Source organism: Micropterus dolomieu, linkage group LG08 (assembly GCF_021292245.1).
Source record: "Micropterus dolomieu isolate WLL.071019.BEF.003 ecotype Adirondacks linkage group LG08, ASM2129224v1, whole genome shotgun sequence".
In the NCBI taxonomy this organism is placed as follows: domain Eukaryota; kingdom Metazoa; phylum Chordata; class Actinopteri; order Centrarchiformes; family Centrarchidae; genus Micropterus; species Micropterus dolomieu.
The window spans coordinates 3,967,006-3,977,860 of record NC_060157.1 but is presented as its reverse complement, the minus strand read 5'-3'; the positions used below and the strand labels follow the sequence as shown (position 1 = coordinate 3,977,860).

General features: G+C 39.2%; 1 protein-coding gene and 1 non-coding gene across 2 annotated transcripts; both read left to right on the top strand.

The window, feature by feature from the left end:
* The first annotated feature begins 579 nt into the window (after positions 1-579).
* On the top strand, positions 580-661 carry trnas-aga. The gene has a single exon. It is a non-coding gene; the product is annotated as a tRNA-Ser (tRNA).
* Positions 662-2,717: 2,056 nt separating this feature from the next.
* On the top strand, positions 2,718-7,849 carry ppdpfb (pancreatic progenitor cell differentiation and proliferation factor b). Its single transcript, XM_046057002.1, has 5 exons — positions 2,718-2,886; positions 4,176-4,264; positions 5,061-5,138; positions 6,876-6,969; positions 7,353-7,849. The coding sequence occupies exons 2-5, from the start codon at positions 4,210-4,212 to the stop codon at positions 7,465-7,467; spliced, it is 342 nt and encodes a 113-aa protein (XP_045912958.1). The 5' UTR covers positions 2,718-2,886; positions 4,176-4,209; the 3' UTR covers positions 7,468-7,849.
* Positions 7,850-10,855: the final 3,006 nt, after the last annotated feature.

Sequence of the window (10,855 nt, the reverse complement as noted above, 5' to 3'; positions counted from 1 at the left end):
TCCATTACCTCAGTCTGAAGGATTTATTAATTAACTACAATAACATGGTTAAGGATGCGAGAACACACTATTTTTCTGAACTCATTACTACACATAAACACAATCCCAGGTTTCTGTTTAAGACTGTGGATCAGCTGGTAAACCCAACCCCTCCTTGTGCCTCAGCTGGAAGTAATGATGACTGTGAATTGTTTTTATCTTATTTTACCAATAAGGTGGTGTCAATCAGAGCCTCTATTACCCCCGTGGCCTCTTACTCAGAGGTCCCTCACCAGCAACAAGAGAGTTTTAACCAGTTTTATCCCATCGACTTGTCTGAGCTTTTAAAAACAGTATCACAAATGAGAGTGTCCTCCAGCCCACTTGATGTAATACCTACAAAGTTTTTACTTAAAGTAATGGATTCTGTTGGGCCCCATTTGATCTCTGTTTTTAACAGCTCCCTATCTACTGGTTGTGTCCCTGATTATTAAAAAATATAACCTCAAATTCAAAGTAAAAATCTACTATATCGCTCCATTTCGGCTACCCCGAGATATCGCGAGAACTTAGTGTAGCACATAGAAGTTATGTATGTAAGTTGTCGTGGCCGAGTGGTTAAGGCGATGGACTAGAAATCCATTGGGGTCTCCCCGCGCAGGTTCGAATCCTGCCGACAACGAACATGTTTTGTCTTTAACACATCTCTACGATTGTTGTTACACTATCACTCCCCGACAGTGTGGAATACAAATCCCAGCTACTATATAGCCAACACAGGTAGGAGTAGGTAGATGGTTATAATATTTATTGTTAAGAGAGAGTTAAACAATTATTTATGGCATCTGAATGTTTGTAACTAGTTTTCCAGTTGTTTCCAGTGGTAGAAAGTACTGTATTGAGGTACTTTTACCTTTACCAGTAGCCTATAAAAATAATATTATTTTGATTTCACATACAAAACGCACGATCACTTTATATGATGTCGTTATTGTTACAGATTAAAAGTTCCACATACGCTCACACGTGTTTTCAGTTATGTTGTTGATCCAGCCTGCTCGTCTCAGGTTGGAGTTGTACAAAGTTATAATGGGATTTATGATTAAATTGTCCTGCAACAAAAGTAAAATAAGTTTATTTTTTCATGTTGCACATGATAATAACTTGACAGGGCTTTTATTAGTAAAATATTTTTTTTACACTGTGGTATTGTTACTTCTACTAAAGTAAAGGATCTGAGCACGTCTTCCACCACTGTATGTACAGTGCCTGTCTCTTCTATCAACAAAACACGTTCTTCTGTACCTTTTGTTTCTTTGTTTTTTTTTGTTCTTCTGTACCTGCTGTCTTGCATTTACCTCTGAGATGATGACACTGCTGTAATTCATACATCTAACACAAGAGGGTGTACGGTGCTTAGTTCCAAGTGTCACGTTTTATTAGTCACATGAGGCCTGTATCTACATTGTGCAGTGAAATACTTTGTTCCCACACTGTGCCTGATACATTGTTTACGTTGGGAACATTGTGCCTGTGGTTAGTAAACTACGAGGAAGTCATTTAGTGTCGTATGACACTATGAAACTCATAAATCTGGTGAATCCTTTTTTAGGCTATTTATCAGTTTTGATAAATATTATAGGCCAATTGTAAAAAAGAACAGAAAAAAACCACGAAAAATAACAATATAAAATAAAAAGTAAATGCATTATAAATGCAGCAAAGCAACCTAAACTCCACTATGTGACTCATCTGTATTTCTTTTGATTGAGCAAACAATGAAAAAAATGTAAACTACGTGTTTGGCTGTTGTAACTGTGTGCTTCTTGGCAGTAAATCATATATGTAAAGCCTGTTTGTGTCCCTTTTAAATGACGTGACATTTGTAAGGAACATGAATTTGTGGGATGAACAGCAGAGTTAAGTATGAGGGTTATGCCCATGAAAAATATGCCAAATCTTTCTGACTCTTGTTTGGTGTTGTTTGGTGGATTGAATAATTGAAGTCTGAAGAAACAAGACAAATTGGCAATTTAAGATTTTATTAATTTAATAAACAGGAGCATCAGCCTAAGAAATAATTATTAGAATAATTCTACTAAAATAAATTGGTGGGAAATTTCCCTACTTTTTGTGCATAATTTATATATATTTTTATATAATATAAATATATTCATTTTATATTTTATTTTAATATACATTTAATTATATGTTAAGTTTTGTGTGTGTGTGTGTGTAGCTTGAAGGGACTCGTTATACAACCTTGTGTTGTATAATGACAAATAAACAACCTTATACCTTGTATCTGTCTTTAATTTTTTTCTTTATTTTGTAAATTTACGCCTGGATGTTTTGTGTTTATAATGTCAATATATATCTGTTATCAAAAATAAAATATGTTTTTTTAAATGATGCCCCATTTCCCTGAACCCATATAAGGAAATTAGGCGAAAGTTCATCTGAGAAGTTGAAGAGTGACTATGCTTTATTGTTGATTTATTTTTATTTTTTTGAAAAAGAAAAGAAATTAAAATCAAGCACGTATGTCCAGATAGATTTTTGTGGGGGGTATATTTATTTTAGCCAAGTAAAGAAAACGTGATAAATATAAATTAATCTGGCCAGAATCTGGAGGAACATGTATAAGTGAAGTACGTGATGACACCGTTCGCTCCGCCCCCCAACCCTGACTCATGCCTACGTCATCTTCCGTCTGGTTTAAAACCACGAGCCGGCCGTTGATCTGGCCAAAAGCAGCGGCGTCGACCTTGGTTCGGATATTGGAGGGTTACATTTACCCAAAACTTATTTTCAAATGGGCCCCGTCGCCTAGCGTTTACTCCCCCCCAGCCTCGCCAACTGAGTTGAATTGCTACTGAACATCAAGCACGTCAGGGCCACTAAAAGGTGAGGGGGTCTCTCTGGTTATAAAATGGTGGTCAACGCCGAGGAGGGAGGAGAGCTGGCGATGCTAGCTGGCTAGCTTGCCATAATGGCAGCTGTTGCAGAGCTGTATGGGTGTCTTTGTTTTTGCTTGAAACAAACAGAAGAAGAAACGTTTTGTGTGCGGTCTTTTCTCGTTTTACTCTGGGTTTCATTCGTAGAATAGCGAGGACCGTGTTAGCTGTGGTGTCGACACAAAATAAAAACCGTTACTGTGTTAACATGGTTAAGATTTTGTTTTTGTCTATGTTTGAGACAAAATGTCCTACTTAACAAGAGAAAGGGTCCTGCCTTATGATTTGACCTATATCCCCTTCAAGACACGCGTTATTTATTACTCATCGTGTCCTGAAATAATGCGTTTATTCTTCAATTTGTGACTGAAGTAGAATAACGTCAAAATGTCGGTTTGCTGCAACGGCTCTGTAACGTAAACAAGACCCCTGCAAAACAGGGGTGATGTCATTGTGTTGAAGCTGTGGACGTGCTGTACCAGACTCTGCTGCTCCTGACAAAACTGCAAATAAATTGTGTTTTTTTTTTGGCAGTTTCACTCCTCGAAACTTCGAGTTTGTTTTTTGCAATGCATAAATAACTGGAAGCTGTTTTTGTCTTTGTGTTTCATATAACCAGTGCAGAGAGGATTGGTTGACTATTTGGATAGTCAATCGACTAATCTCCAACTAAATCTGATTTTATAAATCATCTTTTTGTGTCATTTAGCAAGCAAAACAGCCAAACAGATGTTGGTTGTTAGTATTGTTTTGAGTACATTATTAAAGATTAATCGGAAAAGCGATCTTACAGCTGCAGCCCTACATATAATAATTATTTAAGTAGTTGATTCATAATTATCTACTTTTTTTTTTTTTTAAACAGAATTAAGATAAATTAATTTAAAAAAAAAAAATTCTGTGGTGCCAGCCTCTCAAGTGGGAATATTTGTAGAAATCTATAGTAAACAGAGTATATGTGGGTTTTGGATGGTTGGAAGTCAATGGGTGTTTTTTTTACTCTACTTTTACAATTGGCTAATTGGCTTGTGAATAGATGATCGGTTAGTCGCAGCCCCAATTAAAATTTTCAAGATAAGGATGAATAATTTAAAAGGAAAATAATCATTAGATTTAGCCCCTGTAATGAAATCATGTGTGGGCATTAATCTGGAAAGGAATATTAAATGATCCCTCCACAGCTTTGGTGAGTAAACTAGCCCAGTCTGGTTTTAATAATATACTGTTTGTCCTCTCCAGGATTCCATCAAGCACAACGACCAACAACAGTAAAATGGCAGCTATTCCAGCAGGCGGTTCTCTTGTGGCGACCACTGACTACTACCGAAGTGAGTCCTTCTCCTTTTTAGTCCTTCACACCAGAACACATGGCCAGACTGACTCCTCCCTCCTGTTGGGTGACTTAGAGTATACTCCCATTAAGTGCCTAAACCTGACGTGTAATGAGTCACTGTAGCGTCATTGTCCTTCAGTTGCCCTGAATAAAAGATGACTTGAACGTCTAGGCTTTGCTCAGGGTGAAAGGATGTTTAACGCAGATTGTTTTAGTGACCGACACATTGTTTGTTTGTATGTGGTTTTTAAGGAACGTACGCTCTCTTGGAGATTAAAACTGAATTTCCTGTGTATCACACACATTATTATAAGTGGGGGGGTGGGGGGGAAAGATTCTTAGTCACATTAATAGTAGCTCTAGGTGACGCAATTGCCTTGTAAATGATGAAATAGGAAACCCTAATGTTGACTCATGTCAGGTCAGAGTCTGAAGTGTACAGACTGACTCGCTTTAAGAGTTCAGGGGTGGGGGAAGTACCTTTTCCTCAGGACCACACCCTTTCTGTGTTTCCTTTTTCTGTTTGTTCTTGTACCCAAGATAACTTTGGCTTCAGAAGAGAGTAGATTCAAATCTTCGCCCCACTGCCCCTCTCATTGTAAATATATTGGTTAAATATTACGCAAGAGCATTAAGATCTCCCTTTGGTTCAAAGAATACCCCTTCAGTGTAATCCCTACAAAATGAAGCTGGATCTTCCCCCGCTACATTTCACCTTTTCAGTTTGCTTGGCTGTGCATGAATAAACCACCCGCTTCTACAACTCTTCTTCACATCCTTTCCTCCTGCAGGGCGCATCGGCTCAACGTCCAGCAGCAGCTCTTGTGGCAGTTCGGAGTACAGCGGAGAGGTCATCCCTCACCATCCAGGTGTGTGTTTGGATCCATATAAAAAGCAAAACAATTATTGGTTTACATTTTTCTGCACAATTAAATGCCTTTCAGTGTGGAAGAGCTTCTGAAACTGAATTTAGACTTTTGTGGGAAGTTAAAACTCAGTCCTTCAAACCTATGTTAATGAAAGTCTAAAGGGGAGGTTTATTTATATATTTTTAAAAAAGGGTTGCTGTTAATGCATTTATTAACATGGGTGCTTATTGGTTAAACATTCACACTGTGCTCCAAATTAAACTAAAAACCAAAGCTGCTGCCAGAGGATCTCTGAGACGGATCACGGTTTTGAGAAGCAGGAGATCCAGGTGTTTCTGTCTGTCAGGATGCATATTCATGGTTTTTAGGTGGTTTCTTTGACCCGCATCCTGTGTGCAGTTTGAGCAGCAATTACAAAAGATGGTGGTATTGCTTAATCCTCGTCACACCAATGACTGTGCTGAACGAGCTTCGCTTTCGCTAACCTCAGGATTGCAGTGGTTGAGTCAGCTGTTGCCTCAGACCACACCGTGGGTCCAGTTGAGTCAATCTTGAACGCACCCAGTTCAGGTTGTTTCTGGTTTGATCTGGCTCATTCTAGTCAGTCAGAAAAGCAGTTTTCAGTCGTGTGTTTGCACGTTACACTCAGGATTAAGGGATTTCTTTAGCCTGCAACTCTCACTCAGTTCTCTAGTGAGGATTTAGATGTGAGTATTAACATAAAAAAGCATCCTGGCTCTCATACGTTCAGCCCCTAGTGCACCAGTTGAACCTTCAGCACCAGTTAATATCTACTGACTTTTCTTAATGCAGCTTAAAAAAAAAACACTTCTGGGCTGACTGCCTCCAGGATTGTTCTGGCATGCCTGTCTTGAAATTAATGGTTTCAGGGTGTTTTTAAATCTTCACATAGCCACACACAAGCACATATAGTCATGTTTTCATCACCTTCAGGGACCTTGCACTGACTTGCATACATTTCCTGGAGACCATAACCACTACCTGCCTAAACCTAACCCTAAACCAAATCTTCACCCTAAAATTTAAAATGATTCACAATATGAGACTGTCAAGTGATCTATGTCCCCACAACATTAGTAATTCCTGCACAAACACACACACACAGTAGAGTACTGTGCATGAAAGTAGGTCATATTGGAAACATGGTTGTGTGCCAACCTGCACAGCAGTGCACATGCCTTTTTTAATTAGTGTTTATAATGTTAGTTTTACAAAATTCATTTTGCTTGAAAATGGGACTCTTAATCTCGATTAAAACACACACGTCCCTAACTCAAGCTTAATTTGAGAAATAGCTTGACCTAGAAGCTTATTATGGCACACAGCAGTTGTACTGTAATTCTAGCCATCTGTGTGTTAAGGCAGCTGTTCAGACACTAACTGAGGTGTCAGATTTAGTTTGACAAGAAGCCAAACACGTGACGTCCTGAGCGGGGGAAACCCAGAGTCACTTCTCCCTCAGGGTGTAGCTTTTTAAAACATGCATTCAACCCTAACACACACTCTACGTTCTAACACCTCTCAACTTCAGTGACTACAGCTGCTGGTACTTTTCCTCAGTTCACAATGAAGAGCAAAGTAGCTTTATTCTGCGGAGGAATGTTAAATCTGTCATCCACCTGGAGCAGCAGATGGAAATCTAAATGAACATGACAGTAGGTGCTGTGTTAGCTTTATACATTTGTAGGCTTATGCCTTCATTTTCTGCCTCTGCAGGACTCCCCAAGCAGGACTCTGGCCATTGGTGGTCCAGTTTCTTCTTTGGGAAGCAGCCAGGGATGACTCCACTGACAGAGGAGGCACAGCAGAAGTAAGTGTACGCACGCACGCACACACAGTGTGAGTGCAGGCAAGCTTTGGGTTTAGCATGGATTTATAACAGGATGTATGATACAAAGATGGCAGCCCCAAAAAAAATTAACATCTGGGGTTGCTTCCACATTGTGCAGCCCACTTTACAATGTACATTAATGTTTCTCCCACTGGCCACGTCCAGTCCAGCCTGGCCCAGTAATTTTAAATTGCATTGACATTGCACAAATTAAAAACTTGCTTTTCAAGGTGTCAAGCTCCCCAAGAATAATAAATTCACAATACGAACAATAATTGACCTTTTTTTTGAAGTTTGTCCTGTCTGTTGTTGTTGTTGTTTATCAATAATGACTTTTCACAATCTCTCTGTGTGTCTCTCAGGGCGGGGGTCCAAGGTGCGGTGACTAATGGTCAGATCACCTGTGTTGCCAGGGAGATGGTGTTGCAACACCAGGTGAGTGAGAGCAGCGACGCAGGAAGTCCCACCTCCTCCTGATCCCGCAGTCTCACACTAAACCACGCCGCACTTCGGAGGGGGGATATCAAACCAGCGACCAACGCTAGGTGACGGGACGATGTCCCGTTTACAACCTTTTTATTTTATTATTTTTTTAAATATATTACTCATTGTAGTACAGGCTGCCTTACTTGTTTGTTTTTGGTAACTTTGTTTTTTGACAACCAAGAAAAAAATTCAAAAACCAACAACAAGACAGTGATGCAACCGATAAGCTCTTTGTTTTGTTTTTTAAACATTTGTACTGTTCTGTGTTTGTCATACTGTGGTGCACTGACACCCACATGACTTTTTGTTAAACATTTTTCACTTTTGTCACCCTGTGATTGCAAATGCAATAAAGTAGACTCTTGCAGCCTAATGTTCTGTGTTGGGTTCATGTCTTTGTTCTTTACTTGCACTACAACCATAGACAGATTTGTTTTTAACATTATAATGGAAGTTTGAATTTTATATTTGTCCCAGTACACACAGAGCTTTCTCTGTGCTTTTAAGAACATGATTTTAACTCTTGTTTATAATAAATCTTTGCAAAGTGTTTTGTCCATAGCTGTTGGTTGAAACAGCCATATAAGGACCAGAAGTGTTTGCCCGGGAGTGGTTCAGTGGTTACATACAGGGCTGTTCCAAGAACAGAGTAAACACTGAAAGAGCAGCACTTCATGCCCTCCAACTGCTGCTGGAGTTGCCAAGTGGCTCAGAGTCCAAACACATCTGAAAACTTGGGTCCAGGTCTCAACATTCCTGCACAAACTCCAGATTCAGGGACTGAATCTGACCTACATGTGTTTTTGGTTCCAAAATTGTAAAATATGTAGAGGACCTTTCATTCAGTTTACAAAATGCAGGTTGATGGTGTAGGGATCAGACTACTTGCTTGCAGTGCCGTTTTAAGAGAATAAAGAAAATGTCTTCAGGTCTACATTTAAAACTTTCAAGTCATCTGGGAGATATGGCAACCAACACTTATGTATAAAATAACCACCAACAATGCTATAAAAGCTTATCACACTTATGTCTGCATCTGATTTTGTTGTTTTTTCCCCCCAGTCCTGATAGACTCTTAAAGACGTCTCTGATTCAGTCTAATACCTTTCTAGATAAATTAAACGCGACAGAACTCGACGCTCCCACACTCACACGTGACATGCTCCTCCTGCCCTGCAACATAAATCAAACGCACCTTTTTGCAATAAATGCGTGCGGGTTATTTAAATGCCCGCCCTGTGTGTTTGTGTGTGTTGTGCATCTGCTGCAGATTGTAATTAGCTAATTTAATAGTTGTTGCACTCATTTTTAAAAAATTTTTTTAGTTACCACACATGCTTCTGCTGCAACAAACTTACCTATCTGAGGAAACATGATGTTCGCTTCAGTGCGGTTTTATTTTTTAGAGGAATACTCATGTTTGGGTCGCTTTAGCTGCTGCTACTGAATACAAGGTGATAATTTTTTTGGTCATTAGTTCAAATACTAATCACTGCTAAAGATATAAAGGACCGTGTTGATCATTATTCAAATAAAAGAGTGTAGTCTTTTTTTCTGTCAGTCTGTGGCCTTGACATTCTTGCTGTCACAGGTAAGCAAAACACTTTGATAACACACAACGATGTCTATTGTTCAGCGCAACAAAGTCCTTGTTTTTATTGTTGGACACCGGTACATTATTACACTACATTGTTTCCAGGATGTGGTTTGATGCAGATATGTTACTCCATTGTTTTCTGAATGAAACAAAGTTGATCAAATGGATGAAATAAAAAGCTAACTTTCCTGCAGAAATTGCCTGTGAATGCTCAAAGCTGAACTGTGGGACCAGTACAAACAGTAGTAGAAGTAGTACTGTAGTTGTTGTAGTAGCAGTAAAGACAGTAGTGGTTAGTAGTAGTAAAACATTGTTGTAGCAGTAGTGGTGATTGCAGTAGTAATAATGATGGAAGTAATAGTAGCCTCTGTCCTCTGCAACAATACTACTACCAAATGCAAAATGTTGAATTTAAATGCACTTTGCAGCACTGGGCTTGTGTCTAATGCAGTTTTTTTGGGGGAAGGTTATTGCTGTGTTGTCACTCCACAATGTCTGTATGAGCTTTCCTGTATGCTTGCCGTCTTCAACATCAATTATTAAGTCTGTGTATATTCTGCGTTCACATGGATAAATCTGCTCCCCGGGAGTTGGATAATTGACAGTTTCTTGACACAACTCTTAGATTTATTTTGTCTTGTCACGCTAATTTTGAAGTTTTCACATATCAAAGAGCTGATTGCTGCAGTTTTAATAGCTGACTGTGCTGCTAAAGGGCATTCAGACTTAACAAGAGTCACCTTGGAAGCAGTGTTGTTATTACTAGTCGCTGTCCTTTTTCAGCTTAACCTTTTATTTTATTATATTAATTACATAAATTGCATCATGATTCAGCTATACAGATTTTAAGTTAAATAAATATCAGTTTTTAGATATTGATTTCCAAATCAAGCCTATTTATTAAGATTATATCTTTAATTGTTTTATATGTGATTAGCTGTTTTTGTGTGTGTCTGTTGATCTGAGGTGAGCTGCTGTATCCAAAATAAAACGGGATTTAAACACTCCATATGTAAAATAAACTCTCAATCCTTTTAAGTTTCTGATCAAATTTATATCTGAATCCTACTAGGCATAGAGTCCCTTTTCCCACCTGCTCCACGCACACAGTCGGGGTGATGACAATGTAGAAAGCAAATACCCTTTTGTGGTCCTCCAAAATTACAGTTCCACAAACTCCCTTTATCTTTTGACTTAGACACGTTATCGTGACATGCGGAGAAAAATCTCCCTGCTGACTGTAGCCGTGCAACACAAATCCTGACGCAAGGATTTTCCTATTTGTAAAATGGGGTTTGTGTAAGCACCGCTGTCCCCTATTCAACCTCTCAGTGCCTCTGTCTCTATGAAACAGAGGAAAGACAAACAATGGGAGCGATGCTGCTGAAAAATGGCCCCCTCTGCATGACAGTGTTGAAAGGTTGAAAGGAGGATTTGTTCTGTGGCTCATTTGAAGAGCCGAGCGGCCGGCTGTCCTACCACGTTGCAGTTTTTCCAGGTCGCCGGGTTCTGGGAGGGTGAAGTGATTTTTCTGTCCTCTATCTGGATCTGTCACTTGTTGTCCGACTCCCCTCCCTCTCCTCGTTCGGGTTCATACAATCTGTTCTTCTTTTGGCTCCTTGGATTAGGGATGTCACAATACCAGAAATTTAGTGGTCGATACCAGTTTAAGTCCACGATTCTCGATACCACATTTAAAAAAAACAACAAAATAATAAATCCCATGTGCTTCAACATACACTACTTTTAATAAATTATCAGGTAGAGCACAATAACTGGAAA

Excerpts from the sequence above, each read along its gene's own strand:
- ppdpfb (XM_046057002.1), top strand. The coding sequence starts at position 4,210 with ATGGCAGCTATTCCAGCAGGCGGTTCTCTTGTGGCGACCACTGACTAC. Across the intron at positions 4,265-5,060 it reads GACCACTGACTACTACCGAA|GGCGCATCGGCTCAACGTCC; the intron begins GTGAGTCCTTCT and ends TTCCTCCTGCAG. Across the intron at positions 6,970-7,352 it reads ACAGAGGAGGCACAGCAGAA|GGCGGGGGTCCAAGGTGCGG; the intron begins GTAAGTGTACGC and ends TGTGTCTCTCAG.